Source organism: Oryctolagus cuniculus, chromosome 14 (assembly GCF_051225735.1).
Source record: "Oryctolagus cuniculus isolate XC-2025 breed Fujian yellow rabbit chromosome 14, ASM5122573v1, whole genome shotgun sequence".
Lineage (NCBI taxonomy): Eukaryota > Metazoa > Chordata > Mammalia > Lagomorpha > Leporidae > Oryctolagus > Oryctolagus cuniculus.
Window position 1 is genome coordinate 19,806,639 of NC_142880.1, and position 25,503 is coordinate 19,832,141.

A 25,503-nucleotide genomic window follows, 5' to 3' on the forward strand; every position below is an offset into this window, starting at 1 on the left:
GATGCAGGGGCCCAAGGACTTGGGCCATCTTCCACTGCTTTCCCAGGTGACATCAGAGAGCTGGATCAGAAGTGGATCAGCCAGGACTCTAACCAGCACCCATATGGGATGCTGGCACTGCAGGCTCAGATGTACCCCCTAAGCCACAGCGCGCTGGCCCCTAATTATGATAGCAACTTTGATCATTCTCTTAGCTAGTACAGATTGGCCATATGGTTGTTCGCGTCTAGAACAGTCGGTGTTTCCTTATAACACAGATTACAGGTCCCCACCCGGGCAGCAGTGCCAGCACTCCAGTGGGCACCTCGGGATTTTAGGATTAGTTGAACTGGGGGGACAGTGGGGCTGATTTGTCACTAACGTAGTACCCAGCTGCATGAGTTTTCAGGCCCTAAAGGAATCCATGCACCTCGAAAAGCACATAATTACATAAACCCATCAAGGTGGATCAAATGATCTACTTTGATGTAAAGATTGGTGAATTATGATCCAAGGAAATTTAAGCACAGTTCTGAGATGTGGCATGTGGAACCAGTTCCCATATCATTACTTTTTTAAAAAAAATTTACTTAAAATTAGAGTTTTTAAGAAAATCAGAGTTATAAATAGGAGAGACAGGGAGCTGGATCAGAAGTGGAGCAGCCAGGACAGGAACCATTGCGCATACGGGATGCTGGTACTGTAGGTGGTGGCTTCACCTGCTACACCACAACACTGGCCCATATTTTGTGATTTTCAAGGCAAGCATTCTGTTTGCTGAAAATTAAGGATTTAATGAATAAAAGTTAAACTTTTGTAGTTCTTTAATATTTAAAAATTTTAAAATTTTATTCAAAAGGCAGAGTGACAGAGACAGAGGGACAGAATGACAGATGGAGAGAGAGCTTCAATTTGTCGGTTCATTCCCCAAATGCTCAGAACAGCCAGGGTGGGGCAGGACCAAAACCGGGAGTCCAAAACTCCATCTGGGTCTCCCTTGTTGGTGGCAGGAATCCAAGAACTTGAGACATCATCTGCTGCCTTCTCGGGTGGGCGTTAATAGGAAGCTGGGTTGGAAGCAGAGCAGTCAGGACTTGAACCAGGCACTCAGAAATCTGTTATGGGGAGACTTACCCACCATGCCATATAATTCTTAAAGCATTTGCTCACTTCATCATCTCCAAGATCCAAATGCCCCTAGTGGTCTCAGTACTCACGCTGGTGGAAGCCACGGCTTCCTGGACACTTTCCATAATGAACTCCTTGGTGATCCTGCGAGAGGGCAGCTCGTTGAAGAGGGAGTTGATTAGGGCCACTTTGGCTGCGTCTCGTCTGGCCTCAGCTCTACTTAAGCAACACTTGAGATGGGAAAGAGAACAGGAGTTAGTAGAGGAGCCAGGATCTCGCCATCTCGTCCTGACATCAACAGCCTTGGCACCGAATATCTCGTTCATACATTTGCTGTCAGTACCTATTATTTCCTGCCTGTCGCTCAACTCCCCTAAAGATCACTGACTTTGTCAGCTCCAGAGCCCACTCAAGTGCCACTGTTGGTCTTCAGTTACATATTTGTCTAAGTCGTTGTTTCACAGTCATGGAATTCCCACTGTGTGCCAGAGACTTTGCATCGTATGCTAATAAGCAACCATAGCATTAGGTGTGGCTCCTACTGTGTGCTGGGTAATTTACCCTCGTGCTTAGGATTGTCCTCAAATCTCTGTTTCAGACCAAAAAAATGCGAGGAAAGAATCTAAGTGAGAGTGGAGACACTTGCGACAATGATGAAGCTCACGGGTTCTGGAATCAGACTGCTTGGGCTCAAGTCCCAGTCCTGGCATTTGTGAGCTGTAAGACCTTGGGCAAATTAATCAGTCTCTCTGTTCCTCAGTGTCCTCTCTGTGCAGTGGACATCACAGCAGGGCTGAGGTTAGGAGCAACTCACCAATACGGCTGAATTACTGAGAATATCTGGCTCAAACATGGCAGCTCCTTCACGGACACCTCGGCTTACACATTTCTACTTCTGGCTTAGTTCAAGGGCACTGCTGTCAATGTCTGTGGTTGCTGCTTTTCCAGCCTTTGTACCCCATCTTCCTTCAGGTAACAGTTCCCCGATCGCCTCAAGAACTCCCTTTTCTACCTTGTTCTTAGTCTATATGGTTTGGGTCAAATATGTTCCATCGACTTTTTTGGAATCAGGGACTCTAGGCAGCCCCTGACGAGTAACTTGTGAAAGTGTGGCTCTCCCAAATGTAACATTGCTGTCCATCCTCCTGGCCTGGCTTCCTGTTGGCTCATCTGAGGCTGATCCATACATCCATTCTTTTCTGTCCTCCCTTTTAATCTTTTTTTCTCTTTCTCTTTTCTTCCTTTCTCTCTCCTCTCCCCTCACTGCCTCCCTCCCTCCCTCCCTCCCTGCCTCCCTCCCTCCCTCCCTTCCTATTTATCTCTCTCCTTTCTTTCTTTTAAACTTAATTTTTGGGGCCAGCATTGTGGCATAGCAGGTAAAGCTGCCACCTGTGGTGTCGGCATCCCATAGGGGCATCGGTTTGAGGCCTAGCTGCTACACTTCCAATCCAGCTCTCTGCTATGGCCTAGGAAAGCAGTAGATGGTCCAAGTCCTTGGGCCCCCGCACCCACATGGGAGACCCGGAAGAAGCTCCTGGCTCCTGGCTTCAATGGGCTCAGCTCTGGCCATTGCAGCCATCTGGGGAGTGAAGCAGTGGATGGAAGCCCCCTACCCGGCTCTGCCTCTCTGTGACTCTGCCTTTCAAATAAATAAATAAATCTTTAAAAAAGAGACTTATTTATTTATTTGAAAGGCAGACTGACAGGGAGGGGAGAGAGACAGAGAGAGAGAGAGAGAGAGAGACAATATCTCTCTACTTCCTCAAATACCCACAACAGCTGAGACTAGGACAAGCTGAAGGCAGGAGCCAGCATCTCCACATGGGTCTCCCATATGGATGGCAGGAACTCAAGTAGTTCTGCCTCCCAGGTGAATTAGCGGGAAGTTAGATCAGGAGCAGAGCAACTGGCCGGCGCCACGGCTCACTAGGATAATCCTTGCGGCGCCGGCACACCAGGTTCTAGTCCCCGTCAGGGCGCCGGATTCTGTCCCGGTTGCACCTCTTCCAGGCCAGCTCTCTGCTGTGGCCAGGGAGTGCAGTGGAGGATGGCCCAAGTAGTTGGGCCCTGCACCCCATGGGAGACCAGAAGTACCTGGTTCCAGCCATTGGATCAGCGCGGTGCGCTGGCTGCAGCGCGCCAGCCACGGTGGCCATTGGAGAGTGAACCAACTTCAAAAGGAAGACCTTTCTCTCTGTCTCTCTCTCTCACTGTCCACTCTGCCTGTCAAAAAAAAAAAAAAAGGAGCAGAGCAACTGACACTGGAACTAGCACTCCCACAGGGATGCAGGAGTCCCAAGGGGTTATTTATCCACTGTCTGCCGTCTTGTCTCTTTTCTTAACAACCACCACACTTCGTGTTCTGACTTGGTGTGGACCCTGAGTCCACACAGGGAGGTAGGAAACTGGGCTGTCCCTGGGGTACACAACACCTTCTGGAGAGCACCTGGACTAAATCCTCAACTCCAGGTCTCCTACTGGGAAACCAGTCCCAGGAGGAGAAGCCAGGGCCCAAGTATGGCTAATGAGGTCACCAGGCACACCTGGCTCTGCTACTCGCTGGCCAAAACACTTGGACCACCTGAACCCTGGGAGCTAATGTCCTCACTGGACTAATGCGGAGGGGTGGGGGAAGGGTGGGGCGGAGCTAGGCTCTCCAAGCCCCAAGGCTCCTATGACCTAGAAGGCATGATTGCCAGAGTCAGTACGGCTTGGGGGCTGCAGTGAACCAAGAGGGCCAGCACCAAAGCTCACACTCACTTTGCAGCTTCACAGCTCCAGGGGCTCTGTGCCACTCCCGGGGAGAAGCCCAAGCCCCCTGCTCACTTTCAGCACTGGCTCAACGCGGACTCTCTCTGCCTTGTCCTAGGAACACTCTCCGGCCCTCCAAAGGCCTTCCTCTCCTCCCCAGCTCCACAATCTCGGCTTGAGTTCTCTGATCTGGCTCTAAGTCCCCTCCCTCCCCCTGCCCCCACTAGTGATGCTCCCTGCAAACCGCCTTGCAGTGATCCTGTACTTGAGCACCGATCCTTTCTCCCTCACCCCCTCTCCCTTGTACATTTCTTGAGCATCCTGCATAGATCCTGGGCCAGGGGCAGCACTCGGAGGAGCTCAGTGTGTGGATGTACTAACTGCAAGGCTTTTGAAATGGCAAAAACATTAGTATTGAAGAGAATGGAAAACTATATCAAAGCAGAAGAATAAAAGGCAGAAGGAACGATTTTAACTGTGCAACCAAGACTGATTTTCCATGTACCCTTTAAATGAAGGCTGGAACTCAAGTTCTAAAACGTACATGGAAAGTAGTTTGGGATTTCTCTCTTTGGTGTTGAATGACAAAGAAAAAGGCTTTGGGTAGCTTTAGGCATCAAGGCCATTCAAAGTTTGGGTCTCTTCCAAGGCGTATGGGGTCTGAGCAAGTAGGAGGCTTTGTATTATGGACGTGGCTGGGGACTTCAGTGGTCCTTCTGAGAGGCTTTCCCTGATCACTCCCAAGGTCAGGCTGCCGCAGAAGCACTGACCACACTGCAACGGAACTGTTTGCTGGGGCTCTCTATGTGAGCATCCCATCTTAGTTTGTTGAATGAATAACTGAATACAGCCTAGGAAACTAGACAACAAATCACTAAGGCACTGGATAGAATGCTTGGAAAACCCCTTTAAAGACAAGGATGAAAGATACAGATTTCTTTCTCTCTCTTTCTCCCTCCCGCCCTCTTTCCCTCTCTTTCTCTCTCTCTCTTTATTTGAAAGGCAGAGTTACAGACAGAGAGAGGGACAGGTAGAGAGAGAGAAGTCTTCCATCCACTGGTTCATTCCCCAGTGATCACAACGGCCAGAACTGGGCCGATCTGAGGCCAGAATCCAGGAGCTTCTTCAAGGTCTTCCATGCAGTTGCAGAGGCCCAATCACTTGGGCCATCTTCTACTGCCTTCCCAGGCCATAGCAGAGAGCTGGATCGGAAGTGAGGCAGCTGGGACTCAAACTGGCATCTATATGGGATGCTGGCACTGCAAGTGGTGGCTTAACCTACTACACCTTAGCACTGGCCCTAGATACAGACTTTTTATTTTTAAAAAATGTATAAAAACAAAAGGAGTGGGGGCTAGCACTGTGGTGTAGAAGGTTAAGCCGCTGTCCACAGTGCCAGCATCCCATATGGGTGCTGGTTTGAGTCCTAGCTGCTCCACTTCTGATACAGCTCCCTGCTAATGCATCTGGGAAAGCAGTGGAAAATGGCCCAAGTGCTTGGCCCCCTACACCAACATGGGAGACCCAGAAGAAGCTCCTGGCTTCAGATCAGCTCATATCCAGCTGTTGCAGCCATTTGGGGAGTGAACCAGCAGATGGAAGACCTCTCTCTCTCTGTAACTCTGACTTTCACATAAAATAAATACACCTTTTAAAATAAAATGAGTCCCATTTACACACTGAGATGACTTTTTTTTTTTTTGGACCCGAGTGTGGGATATGTTTGCTTTTCTTCAGAAAGTCAGTTCCCTACTGAAAAGCAGACAAGCGTTTGCAAGTAGCACCTGACAGCTCTAGGTGCAGCTCATTGTAACAGGACATGGCTTTACAAAATCTACACTAGAGCTCTTGGGGGTTTAGAATTTACGGAATTGGGTTCAGATCTAATTGGTGCACTCCTAAGAAACAAATTTCTATCTAAACAATAACAACTTAAACCATCTTTCATAGAGAGAGAGAACTGGTAAACACGACTCAGATAAAAGAAGCTATCTATTTTAAATAAGGCCAGCTAAGTACTAGATCAAAGGCACCCCATACATTTACAGCCAAATGGCACTGTTTCGAAGATCAAAGTGCAGCCCGCTGAGAGGACAGAAAGCCTTTACCCAGAAAGCAGGAAAAAGGGCTAGGGAGACTTAACCAATATCAAGATTTTAAAGCAGACACATGTCTTTACTTATTTTATTGTTTCAATGCACAGAATCCTCGCCTAAAATGGAGGAGAAAGTGTACCAATTAATAAGTACATAAAATAAAACAAATTCTGAGCCATCAAAGGGCTTTCCTTGCTATTATTCTTTGCATTTCTGAAAGACAAGTACTTCAAAATGTCTATAATGTTAACCAGCCGCTTTCTTTTAAATTCTGGGACTACAAATCGAAGCCAGAAATGGCTGCAGAATTTCTCTAGGGCTCTTTGAATGGGATCTCTCGACCCAGAAGAACTTCCTCCTTGGGCAAGAAATTTAGCCAAGAAACCATGTCTTTGGCATCTCTAAATCTGAGCATGGGGCTGTTGTAAGTACAGGCCCTGCCAGTGTTAACCATCAAACAGTGGGAAACACTGTAGGAAAATAAAATACGGTAAGTGACAGGACATTTTATTGGTGTCCAGACTGGTCGTCAAAGACAGTTGGGGAGTGAGTGAAGTATGATGTTATTTCAAAGCAACTTCCTGCTACAACTGGACTTCCCAGGTTGTATGGTTTATTCTTGCTGTTTTGTAGCCAGATCTCAATCATAAATACAGATTTGTAAACTATGCCTTCTCCCCTAGCCGCTCTTGCTTGTGAATATAGAGAGACAACTTCTGTCCTTTGCACTTTGTGAAAGTGCAGAGCTGGAATATTTAATAGCCGAGCTTTTACCAAAGTCAGCTGTGGAATTCTCAGGCATGTGGAGCCACATGTTTTCCAAGCGGCCAGCAGACCCCACTCAGACATTTATCTTGATGCTCACATGTCTTTCACTTGCTGCTAGATTATAAACTGCCCTCATCATTTCAAAGCCTCTTGACTAATCTAAAATTAAAGCAAAAAAAAATAAGGGCAAACTGCGGGGCATTGCTCAGGAAAGCTATTGAAGGCAGTGGGACCGGGCAGGCATTTGGCCTTAGGGTTAAAGGCACAGGGTTGGGATATCCGTGTGCCACATGTGCCAGGGTTTGCCACCTGCATCCAGTTTCTGATGCCAGCTCCCTCTGAATGCACACTATCGGAGGCAGCAGGTAATGGCTCAAGTAGTTTGGTTCCTGCCACCCACATGGGAGACCCCCATTGAGTTCTGGCCTCCCGGCTTTGGCTGTTGCAAACATTTGGGAAATGAAGCAGCAGATGGGAGATCTCTCTATCTCTCAAATAAATAATAAAATATACAACGTTAAAACAAACAAGGCAAGCGAAGCCGTGGTAGTCAGCCTGCGGCGTGTGCCCCGCGATTCCTCCCCACTGGGATTCACCCCCTTGCCGCAGTCTCCCACCCCAACCGTTCTGTGAAACCAGCAGAATCCGGCAGGAGCGATGAGATGTCGCTCTTGATAATAAGCGACTGTGACTTTGTCTTGGTCCCATGACCTTCTGTCCAGGTTCTTTGTACAGAGTAAAGTCAGCTGCCACATGGTGAGCCGTCCTACGGAGAGACCCCCATGGCCGGGGACAACGCCTTCTGCTTATGGCCAGCTGAGCGAGCCCGGAAGCTGATGGTCTGGTCTCAGTCAAGCCTGCTGCTGAGCGCAGCTCCAGCCAACAGCAGCCTCCAGGAGGCCGTGAGCCAGAATGGCCCGGCTAAGCTGCGTCTAGATTCCTGCTCTTCAGAAACTGTGCCGGACAATAAATGTTCGCAAGTTTTGAGGCGGTTTGTTAGGCAGCAGTAGTTAACCATTACAAAGGCTTTGCTCACATCAGGCAATGAGGAACTCTCCCACATACCCTGAAGGGAGCGCTCCTTAACAGGACTCGTTGTTGACTCTATGTCCTTGGCATGGTGCTAAGTACTTCAAGTTTATTATCATGTGTCGTTATGACAACAATCCTATGAAGTGGGTTTGGTTGTTATCTCTATTTAGCAGGTGGGAAGATAGACACTTAAGGAACTTATGTATCTCAAGGTCATGCAGCTTAAAAAGTAAACAAAGCAAGATTAACCCACAGGTCTATCTAACACTGTGCTCTTTTCTCTCCTCATAGAAATCATCACCCATGTATCGTTTGGCTAAGGTCACACAGCATTCCTTACATCAGTATAGTACCCTAGACAAAGCTCCAGCTCTGATTCCACGTGCTGTTTATTTATTTATTTGCGTAGCAGAGAGACAGAAAGGAGGAATGGTAGAGAGAGAGAGAGAGAGAGAGAGAGAAAGTTGCTCTACCTGCAGGTCCACTTCCCAAATACCCACAATTGCTGGGGCCAGGCCAGGCTAAAGCCAGGAGAGCAGAACTCAGTCCAGGTCTCCCATATGAGTGGCAGGGACTCAACTAGTTGAGCAATCACTATGCCTTCCAGGGTTTGCATTAGTGGAAAGCTAGAATCAGGAGCTGGAGCTAGGAATCCAAACCAGGCACCCCGGCTGGCCTGTGGGCATCTTAGCTGGTGTTTTAAAGGCTAGGCTAACACCATCCCCGTCAGGAGTTATTTGATGTGAGACTCTAGAAATTTCTCTTCCCATCCCTTCATGACAAATGTGGTTTTATGGAGAACAGGAGGCCAGGGAGGATGGTGAGAGCTGAAGTGAGGAATGTGCTGATAATTATCTTAATATCCTTCTGATGCTTTCCTGGGCTCCAGGGGAGGGAAATGAGAGCTAGCAAGGCCAGATGTGACCAGACCTGAGATCATTTTCTGTTGGAAGAGTCTCCTTCCAGCTACAAGGGCTCTCCTGACTGAGTAGGGGGCCAAGAGATTTTGTGGAATTCTACCACACAGGATAGCTCAACAATTTTAGCAGGCATTCGATGAGTCTTCAAGAGTAAACATCGTTTATATTAAATAGCAGCAGCTTTAGTGGAAAATAAATTCCCCCCAAGATCAGCTCCTTCTGGCCCTGATTCTGGTGTATGAATTACCAGCAAGCCACCAGGCACCCACAGGGAACACTATGATCACCCGCAGGCCCAGGCCAGGAGCTTGGATCTGTTGTTCCTGACTATGGCTGTCCGTAGCGTGATCACTTCCAAGTTCGTCAAACTTGTGGATCCTGGGGCCCCTCCTGACCTCCTGAACCAGCCTCCTCAGATGCATCTTGGGGGAACTTCCTTGTGGGGTCCTTTCCAGGGATTCTGAAGCAGGCGGACCTCAGACTGCTTTTAGAGGACAGTTGCTCCTGTCTGTCAATGTTGTGTCTCAGTTCTTTCTTTGTAATTTTTAAGAAAATTTTGTTTGAAAGACAGAAAGAGGAAGAGAGATCTCCCATCCAGTGGTTCACTTCCCAGATGCCTGCGACAGCTGGGGCCAGAATGAAGCCAAGAGCTGGGAACTCCATCTGGTTCTCCCAAATGAATGGCAGTGACTCACGGCTCAAGTACTTGAGCCATCATCTGCCACCTTCCAGGGCTTACATTAGCAGGAAGCTGGATCAGAATCAGATACCGGATGTGAGTGTGCCAAGGGTGTCAATCATTGCACCAAATGTCTGCCTCAGGTGAGTCTCATTTTTAACTGGCAGGGGCAGAGGCAGACTTTATGAGTCCTGGAGCTCTCTCAGTTTAGGACTCCATGTTTAAGAAAGATAACATGAGGGCTAGTATTGTGGCACAGCAGGTTGGGCCGCTGCCTCTAATGCCAGCATCACATACAGGCACCAGTTCATGTCCTAGCTGCTCCATTTCCAATCCAGTTCCCTGCTAATGGCCTGGGAAAAGCAGTGCAAGTTGGTCCAGGTGCTTGGGCCCCTGTCACCCAAGAGGGAGACCCAAAGGAGGCTCCTGGCTCCTGGCTTTGTCCTGGCTCCATTCTGGCTGCCCTGGCCATCTGGGGAATGAACCAGTAGATGGAAGATCTCTCTTTTTCTCTCTCTGTAACTCTGACTTTCAAATAAATAAATAAATAAATAAATAAAAGCAGCAGAAGCAGCTGTCATTGTCACTTGCATGGAGCCTATGCAGGCGTTTCATTGGCTCCATGATAAATCTACCTCTTCTAACACCAAGAATGCTAATTTCCCACTACAGTACTGCTTCTACTCAAAAGCCAAGGGAAGCACTGTTTCAGATTTTAAAATAAGTGGGCAGGTGTTGTGGCACAGCCTGGGACACTCTCATCCCATATAGGTGTATCTGGGATTGAGTTCCACCTCCACCTCTGCTTCCAATCCAGCTTTCTGCTAATGCACCTGGGAGGCAGAAGGTGATGGCTCAAGTCCCTGGGTCTCTGCCACCCATCTGGTAGACCTGGATAGACTTCCTAACTCCTAACTCCTGACTTTAGATTGACCTGGCCCCAGCTATCGCAGGCATTTGGAGAGTAAACCAATGTAGACTGGATATCTCTCCGTCTGTCTCTGCTTCTTCCTCTCTGCCACTTTTCCTTTCAAATAAATTAATAAATTAGTCTTTAAAAAATCCTTTGGATAATTCTTCTGAAATTAGGCTCTTGGGAAGAACATATACTTTTCTGCTCAGCACTTTTTTTTTTTTTTTTTTTTTTTTTGGACAGGCAGAGTGGACAGTGAGAGAGACAGAGAGAAAGGTCTTCCTTTTGAAGTTGGTTCACTCTCCAATGGCCGCCACACTGTGGCCGGCGCACTGCGCTGATCCAAAGCCAGGAGCCAGGTGCTTCTCCTGGTCTCCCATGGGGTGCAGGGCCCAAGCACTTGGGCCATCCTCCACTGCACTCCCGGGCCACAGCAGAGAGCTGGCCTGGAAGAGGGGCAACTGGGATAGAATCCGGCGCCCCGACCGGGACTAGAACCTGGTGTGCCGGTGCCGCAAGGCAGAGGATTAGCCTAGTGAGCCGCGGCGCCGGCCACTGCTCAGCACTTTTATTTCTTCCATGAGCACTCCACTGTAGCACTCCAAGGTGCTACCATGCAATGCCAAGATCCAGGCAAGATTAACTATGGGCCAATGGGCTATCCTGAAATAAAACAGTCGCTAGTCAATTTTTAGGATGGACAGACGTTCTTAAATTAATCAAAATAAAATTTTGGTCATCATGTACATGTTAGAAATGCCTAATGAAAAATTAGTTTTATTATTAATTGGTTGTGAAATATTTGAAAACTATTTATAGGTGTGTTCCTGTTGACAGAAGCACCTTCTAGCCCAGTTGACACAATTTAGACTCTGAACACTAACTTTCCTGGTAGCCATCGTTGGATAAATGATTTTTTCCCATGAGCTGTATGAGAACAGAGGTAGTATGTATGGGAGGAGTAGTAGCTGCTATGTTCTGAGATTTTATTGTACCTATTTCCAACCTGTAGTAAGAATTTCTTTAGAAAAGTGTGTGGAAAGACATCAGTATAAAGGATTGCTTTCAACTCAACAATAGACTTTCTAGAATTATTCATATACATATGAATGTATGCTTAAAATACATCAAGAAAAAAGTCTGCAGATCAAACACGCATAAAACCAAGTTAGCACCTTTACACAGTGCCTACTTATGGTAGCCCAGAAGTGGAAACGTGGCCTATAAGGAGCACAGGGCTTGACTCAGAGCAAGAGTGGAACAGCAAACGTGACAGACGGCAGAGAAATGAGAACTCAGAGTGGAAGATGCCGTCCTCCCTGGGGCCAAGTGCAGGTCAGTGGTACTCAGGTGGCATTCACTGGATAGCACGTGGTACCCACGGGGTTCTCCCCAGCCAGGACTTTGCAGGTGGTGAAGCCAAATGAACAGGCTCTTTGAGGGCCGAGAATCCTTTAGGCGGTTGCGTCTGTCCTTCAGGTGGTTGGAAACATTTTTGCTCTTGCAACCTGGAGTCCGAGTCTGAGCAAGTGACTTGCAGAGCTCGTGTGGATGGCCTGCCAGCTCTGCTCAATGTCACCCACACCTCGGTTTCATCCTGACAGCAAGCCTTCAGCACAAAGACTGCCACAAGCCAGGCCCTGAGCTAACAGTCCCCCTTTCAGTACTTTAAGACCTTGACTGCCCTGGCCGAAGCACGAACATCTGCACATCTGCATGTGCTCCAATTGATCTAATTGTGGCTCTATTAGCATTTTTTTTTCCACTTCCAGATGGCGATGTGAAAAAGGGCAACCGTCGAAACTCAGTCACCCAAGTTAATATCGCTTCTCTCCCTGGGTCAGGCTGGCGGCGAATACGTTGGGAACAATTTGGAGCTGTGTGTGAGCTGGGGGTGGGGGAACTTTGCTGCATGTGGGGGAGGGGCTGGTCTGGGAGTCCAATTTTCAGAGAAAACTCAGCAGTTCCTGTCAACTGAAAGAAACGTTTCAGGCACATGGTGGGTCAGAATGTTATTTTTATAATATAAACCACCTGGGCCCCGCTCGTTACCTCGCTGCGCATGCTATTCCCTGCACATACCTAGCCCGGGGACCCTGGTAACTATTACAAACCCATGTTGTACTCTGCTCCTTGAGAGTTCTTTTCTTTCTCTTTTTCTCCCCTTCCGTTTCTTTTTTTCAAAGCTAAGGTGAAGACAAGATGAACTGATCAGGGCTCACGAATTTGGTTTATTTTTATAATGGCTTTGATGTAAAAGGACTTGGCTCTGACTGCATGAGGAAGATGGGAGGCGTTTAGGAGAGATGGAGGCAGACTTCCTAGCTCCGCAACCTGGAGACAGTGAGCATCTTCCTGGGTTTACATGCCAGGCGCTGGGAAACCACTATGGAGACAGTGGCAAGCGCAGCCTTTTCTCAGGATTCCTTTCACTGCCTTCTACTGTTCTATTCGGAGGTCAAGTGTCTCCCTTCACTATGCTTAACAAGAAAAGAAATGATTAAAGTTAGGCAATGAGGCTAGGAAAAAAAAAAAAAGGTCTCATTAAAACAGTCGGCACTCCTGATTTCAGGGGCAAGTCATTTAAGGCTGATCGTTAGCTGGCTATGACTTTTCAAATGGGAAGGGGTTATAAATATCTTCGGGTCTCATTAGTTGCAAACCAGGCTGCCTCCCCATGGGGGCTTCAGCCAGGAAATCCCTCCTTCAGAATTCAGTGACAGTGCACAGCAGGTAGTGCCTCCAATCAAGGTGCATAACCTTGGAAGCAAGGAAGAGGTCACGGGTGGTTTCAAATAGAAATGGCTGGCACTGAGGCAACCGTCTCAACCGTATGGCAGGGACTCAATCTCTATCCAGGGTATGGAATGTTAAGGCCAGGCCTTATTTAATCATCATCAAAAACAGCATTACAATTCCATTTGGTCAAGTATATCAGTAAATCAAATTTTCTCTTAGTCATTCTCTCCTGGGAAAAGCTTAATTTTATAAACTTAATTTATTGTGATTTATACCTTTAATTCCCTGGGCTTTGAGAAGTCTCATTCAATGCATGAGAGAACAGAACACGTGTTTTGATAATGCAGGTGAAGTGTGCTTGCCACCTTAAGGGGAATAAAACAAAAGTAAACACTTTGATCCTGCCTTTAGGCAGAAGGCTCCTTGGGAAAGTGGTTTCTGTAGGGATCCTTATAGGTGGTGACTTGGGTTGGGAAACCAGAGTGGTTGGCCTGAGAACAGAAACCGAGCTTCCGGAGGAGTGCGTGTGCTCTGGGCTAACTGTGGGGCCCTTCTCACAACACTGCACACTGGTTACTAATGAGAAGACGTCAATCAGCTGTTTGCCTTGGCAACCCCATGGGGTGCCTGGCATCGCACAGCTTCCCAGGCCCCAGAGTTTATCACACCTATATTTATTTTCTTCAGCAATTTTAACAACACCAAAAAGCCTTGCAAAAAGGATGTGATTCCCAAATGGGTAAGTGTCTCACACTTCAAAAAGGCTGAGCTGTCACGACAGTGTGGTAGCCAGGAGGCATGCTTTCGATTCAATAATAATTCACGCACGTAAATAATTGCATGTACTAGGACTCCACTCAAGGGAAATTTTGCCTTTTTTTTTTTTTTTACTCAAAATAAAGATGGAATTTTATTCACCTAAGTCACCCCAGCAGACTTCTATATAGAAGACCACTGGCTTGAAAATAAGACCTGAACTGCAAACCTTTTAAATCAAAATATGAAAGAAAATAAAATACTTGAGTTCCCCTTTTGGATTGAGAAGCAAAAACAGCTGCTGAAACCAAGAGTGGCTTTCCCTGAGTTCACCAAGAGGGGAGCCAGACGCTGATGTGAAGGCCCTTGTGTTGCTCTTATTGTGAAAAATGGAAATTACTGCAAGTTTTCATGGTCATGATGTGTGGCTCGGGAAGGATTAACTGCCTGGACCAAAGTGGCATAAAGAGACAACGTCCGAAGTGCATGAATTTCAACTTATAGCTTGTCATAATAGAAAACACTTTCTTTCATAAAAGGCATGATGACAGTACTAATATTAAAAGTGCTAATGTGTTTCAGTGTGACAATGTGGAAAAGATAATTTTGCAGCAATAGAGTATTTTGTTTATCATTCACATATTTGAAAATAAAATCCTATTTTCACTTCCCTGTTTCTATAGTGTCAAAGTTTACAAAGGCACGGGTTAAAGGCAGGGTGAGGGTTGGATGCCTCTCTCTTCTCCTGTTTCTCTCTCTCCCTTTTGAGTTTGTGTGTCAAGATGACCTCACAATTTTTAATTAGTCTTCATGGAAACAAGCCTCCCATTTATTTCAGTGGGAGGTTTCTTTGTATAAAAACCAGTGGTTTGTGTCCATCAGAGCTTTTGACTGGACTGCTTTCCTTTGATGAACTAAAAAACTCAAGTCCAGTCTGAATACCCTTTTCTAAAGAATGAATGAGTATAATCTGGGGCAGCTTTCGTGAAACTGCCTGAAACCAGAGGGATTAGTCCTGCCCTCCAGTCCTGTACTCCACTTCAAGTATTTTCAATCACTTGGCACCATCGGACGTGACGTCCACGGCTCAGTGAGAAGGCTACTGCTGGCATAATGGTTTCTCCACGTCTCAGCACATGGTCTTGGCATTAATCATCCATCGTGAAATGATTTGCAATGCACAAGGGTGACATTGGATTATGTGAAAGGCATTGCAGGAATGAGCATCTAGGCTCTCACAGGCCAACTGCTGGCAAAAACATGATGAAATGTTATAGGGTGAAAATAGCATTTCAGATGGTTTCTAAACTGACCAAAGAAAGGGTAAGGACATTGCTATAGGAGGAATTTTCCTTCTCTTTTTTGCTCGCTGGTTTTCCTTCCTACAATCACATTCTGGAAGGCCAAATGGTTGGTTAGGGGGCCAGATTTGGCAGCTAACCACCCAAACACATTTTCAAAACATATTTGATTCAGGAAATTCTGGGTCTTTTAAAGCAAGGATGTTAGCAATCCCCTTGAGAACCTTAAAATATGATGATTTAAACACACGGAAAGGGAGACCCTGAAGTGGTCAGAGAAATCACCCAGAGGCCCCCTGCTGAAGAGTTCAGCTTTCCCTTTTGTTTTCTGTTTTTGAAAAGACCACAAGGAGGATGTTGAATCTGCTGCCTGAGGGACATCCTATCACTTGGGGTCAAAATTTATGAGATGATGTGGAAATTCATAATTCTCTAGGTAACAAAAACAAAAACTCTGTAAGTTCTTAGACTCCTAGCCTCTAGATCCATTCATTGACCTGTCAAATGCATTGCATTTTAGGTAGCATATAATGAGTGTATTTGTTACATATGAAGACACTGTGCATGCCTGGGTGTGAGTACAACCAAATCCTGCTTATTCATGGTCATGAAAGTTGGAGTTTGCGGATGAGGGCGGTGGTTATTATGTACAAATTAAACCCAGAGAGAACTAGATGTTCTTTTAAACCAATACATTCAAATTCATTCACATTTAAAACTCTAACCATAGATAGAAATAAAACAACTTTAAATGTTACTTTTCCTTCCTAGTCTTGCTACCTAGCAGAGTTAGGAGTAATATCTTCCTTGACAGTTGATTATACCCAAGAATGAACAAACATTAACTTCATTTGTTCTTGGGATTTGTTATTCATTTGGGTATTCATTCAACAATCGTTATTAGGCATAAATCATATGAAAAATACAGTTTTTGAGTTATGGGAAGCCTAAATATTTAGAGGCTGTCCCTGAGGAACCCAATTTTATTACAGAGACAAGACATGCACATATGTGACTCCAGCATAAGGTGGAAAACATTAAGCACTTGTAGAGAAACAAGCATAACTGCTTTTGGGGAATCAGAGTTGGGAGTGATTTCTAGCAGGTGGATCCAGAGAAAGTTCATGAAGAATGTGACACCTGCGTGAAGTCTGGGATGCTGGGCAGACATGAAGAAAAGGAGGCGACAGGACTTCATTAACCATTCCCAGCATGAGTATGGGAGTGGTCAGAAGAACTCCAGGCATAAATGAGGAAGAGCTATGTTGAAACATCAAGTGTCAGGAGTGGGGTTTGGGGAGATAAAGCTGGAAGGAGAAGCTGGGCTGGTTGTTAAATCTATTATCAGAGTAAGGAATTTAGACTTTCTTGAGAAGGTAATAGGGAACCATCAGAGTCTTATTTACTTTAAATTTTGAAATAATTTTATACTTATAGAAGAGTTGCAAAGACAACACAGTTTCCATCTAAGTTTTCACTTTTTTTGTGCAACATTTTATGTAGTATTCTTATATTAATCTCCTACAAATGCATTCCTTCTATCACACTTGATGTCTTTTTTTTTTCCTTAATTGGAAACGCCAAAGATATGTCTTTCTTATTTCTCTTTTCTTTTTGCTACAGCAGAGAGCTGGATTGGAAGAGGAGCAGCCGGGACTAGAACCAGCGCCCATATTGGATGCCGGTGCCGCAGGTGGAGCATTAACCTACTGCGCCACAGCGGAGGCCCCTCTTATTTCTCTTTTCAAATACAGTTGGGAGTATATTGTGAAGAACCTTTGCCAGTTTTTACACATTTCATCAGCTTCCCTAAAGTTGCATATACATTCAATCTCTTCAAAAAACAGATTAGTGCATAAATATAGTATCCAAAAAGCCACTTACTGGGTTAAAGCATCTCATGGTAGAGTGCTGGTTTGAGTTCCGGGTGCTCTACTTCTGATCCTGCTTCCTGCTAATGTGTCTAGGAAGGCAGCGGATGATGGTTCAAGTACTTGGGCCCCTGCCACACACGTGGGAGACCTGGATGGAGCTCCTAGCTCCTGGCTTTGGCCTGGCGCATCCCTGGCCACTATGACCATTTGGGAACTGAACCAGCAGATGAAAGATCAATCTCTTTCTCTTTCTCCCTATCTCTCTCTAACTCTGCCTTTCAGATAAATAAAGCTTAAATTAAAAACAAATGAGAGAAATCCAAATAACCTCTCTTTCTTGAGCTTCAGGACCCACACTTGCTGGCCTAATGCACTTCTCTACTGGGGGCTTCCAGGCACTTGACATGGACCCTGTTCTCTTCCCATGTTCCTTGACCAGTGGTCAAAGCCAGAACTGAGCTATCACTCCCTGGTCTAATGAAGGCCTTTGACCTTGTCCTGAATGCGCTGCTACTCAGCACATCTCCACGGGCACCCATCACTCGCTGCCTGTGAGCCCACTGCCAGAGGAATCTTTGACACACATCTGAATGTATCACTCACCTGCTCAGAACGTTTCAAGGGTTCTGATTTTATTGAGACTAAAACCTGTATTCCTTTGTCCTTTGCCATTCGTGGTTTGATACAAGTGCCTAACTCTCCTTGCCACATACATTGCCACCTTCCCACAGCTCTGAAAATTCTTGTGCTTTCTACTCATTCCATGCTTTTGCACACACACGCTGTTCCCTACGCCAGCAATGTCATCTCCCCTTTGTTCTGTGTGGCCAAGGCACCTTCAAGCGTGTGTCTCAGCTCCCATCTGCATTTCCTGCAAACCCTTCCTTGGCCTTCCTGACGTAGCACAGATTTGTGGTCTGTTTATCAACTGTACCACTGCCCCACAAGGGATTAGTGACAACGTAAAACAGACACACCCAGTAACAGGACAGAATAAGTGAGTGAAGCACTAAGGTCAAAGGAAGAGTAAAGGTAGAAATAGAAATAATACCACACACTGGCTGAGTCCTGAAAATCCTATGGCATTACGTTCTCTTGACCTCCAACACTCAAAGTTTGCCTCTGGATTGCTTAGCAGTCCACAGGGTTCATCAGCTACAAAACAGGCATCTTTGCCAGTAACCGAAAATTGAGAGATGGTTTCTGGCATTCACAGGATTTGGTAAATGTACAAGTACCTTTCATCGTGTTTTCATTGACCCTCACGTAACTCTAGGTAATTACTGTAACATTTTTGTACATGGATTTCCTCAGAGTACGGACCAGATCCTCAGTTCTTGGCCTACTATGTGATATTTCCTAGTTACTTCCTGAGCATTTTCCATACTCACTGGATAACTAGATGTTGACAGTTAATGTAGACAAATGTTTTTGTGTGAGCAGAAATGTATCATTGTTTACACCTACCTACAAATATATCATCATTTGCATGCCATCGTAAACAAAGATGTGACTGACTGGAAGAGGCTTCATAATAGTTCTAAGAGCAATACTTGGAACACCTACTATGTGCCAGACATCATAATCATGATCATCACATGGCATGTCTACTTCATGTGACTTCCAACCAACCCCGTGGATTCCCATCCCAAAGCTGGAGAAACTGGGTACTTAAACAAGTTTCCCAAGACAGAACTTGGGCTTAGCCCAGGAGCTTCAACCCCCCCTGAGATTCTCCAGGCTTCGGTATGTGATACTCAGAATGATTCATATTTGATTACAAAGTTTATCAGAGTGGAGACGTTCTACCATTGGAAGGACTCTGATTGAAGGGCCTTGCCACTGTCCTGTTGTTATTTAAATTTTATCCCAGAATACTTTGTAGGAAAGGACAACAGCTGTCTGGAAACTAAAATGATGTGAAATAAAATCCATTTCCCAAAAAGAAATATCAGGGTACATCTTAATATAAAACACTTCCATCTAAGAAAATTGGCACAATTGGCCAAATATCCAGGATATGTAATAGAAGCCGGCACAAGTTTTTTCACTAAATCTAAGAAAACTTAGAATACGACCAGTTTACGAAAGGGTTTACTCTATTTTTCCCCAAGTAGCTTCCACTGACAAATTGATGGCTGCTTCTTACCTGAAAATTGCCAAAGCAACTCCCCCCTGGGAGGGTCACATAACTCACAAAGGGAGGCCCAGAAGACGGCAATGACTCATAGACCACCACGCCTTCACTTGGAAATGCAGCCCCCTGCTGCTGCTTGCTTTCCCAAAATTCCTGTAGCATTGACACCACGTTCACTGAAAAAGAAAAAACATCGTTCATTGTTAAGGATGGACAGCCCACACAAAGTGTTATTTGTGGGCTGTATTCTGTGACCCGGCAGTTCCAGTTTCAGCAGTGGGTGTGTGTGCTGGGGATGCTTTCGGCTGTGAAAGAATATCCTCTATTGGAATCTATTCACCATTTGTTAAAGTTTGGTATTTTAACAGAAATGCATCTATTTCTTCATTAGGTTCAAGTAGTTTTTGTCCTGTAATTCTAACAATGTTTCAGCATATTAAATTAATTTATGTTCAATTTTAATAGCAAATTAAAAAAATCTCAGTGCTGGCACTGTGGCATAGTGGGTAAAGCCGCCTCCTGCAGTGCCAGCATCCCATATGGGAGCCAGTTCAAGTCCTGGCTGCTCTACTTCCAATCCAACTCTCTGCTATGGCCTGGGAAAGCAGTAGACGATGGCCCAAGTGCTTGGGTTTCTGCACCCGCGTGGGAGACCCAAAAGAAACTCCTGGATCGGCACAGCTCCGGCTGTTGTGGCCAACAGGGGAGTGAACCAGCGGATGAAAGACCTCTCTCTGCCTCTTGCTGTGTAAGTCTGACTTACCAATAAATAAATAAATCTTAAAAAAAAAATCTCATGCTTCCATCTTTGAAAACTTGCTTTCGCAGACTTTGTCCAGAGCTGTGATCTGTGGCTCTCTCTTTCGTTTTGCGCAGACTTTTCAACAACAAACTGAAAGCTACGCTTAAAGGTAAAGGTATAAGCAAGGTCATTTATTTATGTATTTGACAGAGTTACAGACAGTGAGAGAGAGGGATAGGGAGAAGGGTCTTCCTTCTGTTAGTTCACTCCCCAAATGGCTGCAACGGCTGGAGCTATGCCGATCCGAAGCCAGGAGCGTGGTGCTTCCTCCTTGTCTCCCATGCGGGTGCAGGGGCCCAAGCACTTGGGCCATCCTCCACTGCCTTCCCTGGGCCACAGCAGAGAGCTGGACCAGAAGAGGAGCAACCAGGACCAGAACCCGGTGCCCATATGGGATGCTGGCCCCGCAGGCGGAGGATTAACCTAGTGAGCCACTGCGCCAGCCACAGCAAGGTCATTTCAACAAGGATCCACCTGTTGTTAAGATTTAAGAGGAGAAAGGCAGAAAGGAGAAGGCTCCTTCATTCTCCCACCACCTCAATCTAAAGGAGAACGAAAAGCAATTGTGTGATAAGTAGGAGGCTGGGAAAGCCATGAGGAAAACTAATAACATGGAGACCTTGTTAAGGACAAGGTCTGCTGGGTGACTTCAGAAAACATAATGGCTAAAGCCATGTGTTTTACATTACGTGACCTGTGATAGCCTGCAGAAGTTCCAGATCTAATTAGGTTGGTTTGTTTATCCTGTACTGCAAATTGAATTGTGGAAATTAACAAAGATAATATAATTGTAGAGTCAAAAAGTGACCTTACGGGTCGTATAGTCAAAGCTCCACTTATCAGAGGAATTCCCTGACAGCGGCCCATGTGTTTGGCCTCTACCTGAACATGTGGTAGGACCTGGTACTTGGCACATCCTGAGGCAGCCTGTTTCAACTACTAACGGTTCTGCGGAAGGGTTCTTTTTGGGAGACAGCTGAAATCTGTTTCCCTGTAAGGTTCATTCAGTGGGAGGTCTACTTCTCATTTCTGGAACCCCACAGAAACCGGTCAGCTTGTCCACATGAAAGCTCACCCCACGTCTGAAGTTGGTGTGGGGCTTTTGTTGTGTTTGCCTGCCTGGTATTCATTCCCCTTCTGGTGAGAACAGCACCTAAGTTTTCCTTGAAGAATCATGTGGTCTTCAGGGGTAGAGGTGGGTGGGGATTTGGCCAAAGTGGAGCCATTAAGAAGCACTGAGTCAGGACTTTGGTTGGAAATGTTGGAAGTTCTCTTTGCTCACAAGGGTTCTAGAAGAGTAGAAGCTGGCTGAGGAGGAAGAGGGGACAGCCAGAGATGGTAGAAGAAAGCCCAAGTCTGATGCCACAGTTTAAGCTCCTGGTACCAGCCGTGCCCAAATCCAGGATCCTTGATTGGACTTTGTTACCTGAACCAACATACCTACTTTTTCCTTAGGATATTTTGAACTGGCATATCTCCCCTGCATTTTAACATCTGCTGACGTACACATCTCTCATCTTGCCATATGTTCTGGATTAAATAGTTTTGTCCTTTCAAATCTTCTTGTGTAACCTGGTATCTCTGCCCTTTGCCCTTATTCTGAACACGTTCTTGGATGTGCTTCAAGATGTTGGGCATTTATATTTTCTAGGGAGTCAGGAGTGTCACTGAGTTTAATCTGGAGACCAAAACACTGCACAACTGCTTACAATGCTTATTTACTTATTTTTATTTGGTTGAAAGGCAGAGCAGCAAAGTGAGGGTTAGAGAGAGAGATCTGTCACTCCCCAAATGCCCACAATAGCTAGGACTGGGCCAGGCTAGAGCCAGGAGCCAGGAACTCCATCCAGGTGCCCCATATCCCAGTATGCACATTAGCAAGAAGCTGGATTGGAAGCAGAGTAGCAGGGACATGAACCTAGGCTCTCGGATATGGGATATAAGTGTCCCAAGCAGGGTATTAACTCACTGTGCCACAGCGCCTGCTCCCACAACCACCTTATAAGCTGTTTGCTAAAGCACAGGGCTCCTGTACATCTCCTCGAGGTCACCAATCAGCTTCCTGGGTGTGAGATTCAGGCAAACTCCGGAGACTTCTAAGGATCTGATGCCTGTGTATATTAAAATTGCAGTATAGGATTTGAGTGTTTTGGTAAAGATACTGGGAAAAATGTTAAGACTATCACAAGGATAACTCTATTAACAAACAAAATAAACATTGAAGCAGTCAAGTTGAATATTGGTTATTACGGAGCTTTTTAATTCATTCAAGAATATCTGAAATGGGGGGCAAGCATTGTGGTGCAGTGGGTTAAGTTGCTGCTTGGGATATCTGCATCCCATATCAAAGTGCTGGAATTGAGTCCTGTCTTCACTTCCAATCCAGCTTCCTGCTAATGCACCTGACAGGCAGCTGATGATGGCTTAAGTACTCAGGTCCCTGCCATGCATGTGGGAGACCCTGTGAATTCTCAGTTCCTGGCTTTGGCCTGGCCCAGGCCCAGCTGTTTCCAGACATTGAGAAGTGAACAAGTGGATGGAAGATCAATGTCTTTCTATGTCACTCTGCTTTTCAAATGAATAAATAAATAACAAAAGTTATGGGTGTGTATGTGTGTGTGTGGTTTGTGTTTACCTGAAATAACTTTCTACCAGTTGATGTAACTTAAAATATAATTAGATTTTTATTTTCTAAGCTTTATTTCTGTCCCTCATCCTCTTTGCCTTGCCACCTCTGAGAAAACAAGGAGTTATGAGCTGGCCAATTTTGCCTCTACTTGCAAGATGATTTCCAGAGTTTGGCAGAGATGTCCTGAAGACTGAAGCCTGAAAGCCAGTGGCTTCTTGCTCTGTTGCCTCCTGTTTTAAATCAGTTCACTCTTGAATGAGGTTCAGCTGAGAATTGCAATGAGGGTCAAGGACTCGTGGTTATCTAGGTAAAATTAACACAAAAATGTTGGCACAAAAAGCTATTTGGATTAAAGAAAGTATGCACTAAGTAAAATTTCTGCAGTTTTCAAACTTTTCATTCTACAACCTTGGAAGATTTTTTGATAGTTCTACAGATGTCATCACCACTAAAGAGCGTGACATATGTACATGCACACGCAATCCATCTTTCTATCTATGCCTTCTCCTGTTGACTGGAAAACCAGATGAATGGAGTGCAGAGGGAAGCAGGCCAATGCTTTCTTTGGAATTCCAAAGATCAGTGCAACATAGAATGTTCTATTTATGAAACACATGCTATTTTACTTTTTGGAGGTAGAATCAGCAAAGTTTAGGAACAATTTCAAAGAAAACGTGAGCAGAGGATCAAGTACAGTTGAAGAAAACCACCCACGGGCCTGTGGCACGGTGGTTAAGTCACCACTTGGGATTCCTGAGTCCTACATCAGAATGCCTGGTTTGGTGTCCTGGCTACTTGGCTTCTATTCCAGCTTCCTACTAATGCACACCTGGGAGATAGAAAATGAGGGCTCAAGTAATTGGGTCCCTGCCCACTCAGGTGGGAGATCTGGGTGGAATTCTAGGCTCCTTGGCTTTAGCCTGGCCCAACCTTGGCTGTTGTAGGCGTTTGGGGAGTGAACCAGCAGATGGAAGATCTTTCTCCAACTGTCTGTCTCTCTGTATGTGTCTTTGCCTTTCAAGTAAAATCGGGGGGGGGAACCCCAAGTTTATCGATGGGCTGCATGACACAGTTCAGTATTTGGGTGCAGTTGTACATTCTGTGCCCAGTCAATGATCCTGCCTTTCACTGACAGAATCAACCTGAGCTACTGAGTGAGTGACAGCTGTTACTACATCCAGTGACCCACTTGCACAAGTGCCCAGTTCCAGCTTACTTCTTTCAGTATCAGGTGAATTGTGCTGCTTTTCCCGGGTGTTTGTGCTAGTTAGTTTCTTGGTCAACTTTTAAATGTTTCCTCTTTGCTCCTTTCCATAAATATGCTCAGGACACTGAATGAATAAGTAAATGAAATGAGGCGGGGCTGGGGGAAGGAGGTAGTGTTGTGGTGCAGCAAGCTAGCATCTGCAACCTTATCAGAGCAACAGTTGGAGTCCTGCCTACTTTGCTTCCAATTCAGCTCCCTGCTAAAGCACCGGGGAAAGCAGTGGAAGATGGGCCAAGTACTTGGGTCCCTGCCACCCATGTGAGAGATCTGGATGGAGCTCCAGGCTTCTGGCTTTGGCCTGGAGCACTCCCAGCTGTTGTGGCCACTTAGGGAGGGAACCAGTGGGTGGAAGTTCTCTTCCTCTCTCTCTGCTTCTGTCTCATTCTACTCTTCAAATAACTATATATACAAATCTTTAAAGAAAAAAAGTAACTGAAATGGTGAATCAGTCCATTAAATTAAATACTCAACCTTGGGACTATTTCTGGCCACTGGTTATTCGATGGTTTCCATTAAAGCCAAGCAGCTAGAAATAAAGTTCTACATTGACCGTCTCTGATTCCTTATCCTCTGTTCATCTGGCTTCCCTTAGCATCATTCCACTGAAACATACCTGACAAACTCACCAATTCCTAATTTTCAGTCCTTATGTACCTGATTTCTTAGCTTCATTTGACAGGGCTGATCAATTCTTCTGGAAACTTCTCATCTCCTCGGGCTTTCTGACACTATTTCCTCCTGAACTGGCCTCTCTCTTTCTGACATACTCTTCTCAGTCTGACTTGTTTCTCTTCCTCTGCTCAACTCTCATGTTGGTTTGGATCAGAATCTTGCCATGTAGGCTTCTCTCTCTACTATTCTCAAATGACAGACCCTATCTCTGTGACTGTCTCTCACAACATACACAGAAAACTTCCAAATTTCTCCTGTGTCTCCAGCTTCGTTAACAGACACTTTGATCCAGATGTGGCACAAACTCAGCATGTTTTCAAACTCAACTCATTTTCTTTCCCATAAATTTTCTTTTGTCAGGTAACTGGTATTGACTCAATAAAATTGCTGTAAAGAAACAGAATATCAAGTGGTTGAGTCTGGGGATGTGAGAAGAAGGACACAATTGTTGAGAGATCCCTAGGAACAATAAAGCGAAATCCAGTTCCCCTTTTTTGACCCATTAGCTTATAATACCTAAGAGTAAAGAAAGCCATTTACCCTACACTGACTGCAGATTAAATTTCTTCTTTTTTTAAAAAAAGATTTATTTATTTATTTGAAAGACAGAGTTACAGAGAGACCGAGGCAGAGGCAAAGAGAAGTCTTCCTTCCACTGGTTCATTCCCCAAATGGGCACAATGGCTAGAGCTGGGCCAATCTGAAGCCAGGAGCCAGGAGCTTCTTCCAGGTCTCTTACGTGGGTGCAGGGGCCCAAGGACTTGGGCCATCCTCCACTGCACTCCCAGGCCACAGCAGAGAGCTGGATGGGAAATGTAGCAGCCAGGACTCGAACTGGCGTCCACATGGGATGCCAGCACTGCAGCTGGTGGCTTTATCAACTAGGCCACAGAGCCAGCCCACAGATTAAACTTCTTAACCAATTCTACTCCCCCAAATTGCTTTCTTAGACATAAGTGAAGGGTTCCTTCAGCGACTTTGAGCATTCTGTGTATTAATAAGACGATGTGTTACACAGTCTACAGACTCAAGTGTGGCTGCTTCCTTCTTCCCTGCATGT

At 45.6% G+C, this 25,503-nt stretch overlaps 1 protein-coding gene across 1 annotated transcript in view; it reads right to left on the reverse strand.

The window, feature by feature from the left end:
• The window catches only part of LIX1 (limb and CNS expressed 1), a 56,871-nt gene that overhangs the window by 17,397 nt on the left and 13,971 nt on the right, over nt 1–25,503 (reverse strand). Inside the window, exons 2-3 of the mRNA XM_002713928.6 lie at nt 19,086–19,249; nt 1,197–1,337 (exon numbers count right to left, since the gene is read on the reverse strand). Coding sequence (XP_002713974.1) covers nt 1,197–1,337; nt 19,086–19,249 — 305 coding nt within the window. The remainder of the gene's footprint in view (nt 1–1,196; nt 1,338–19,085; nt 19,250–25,503) is intronic.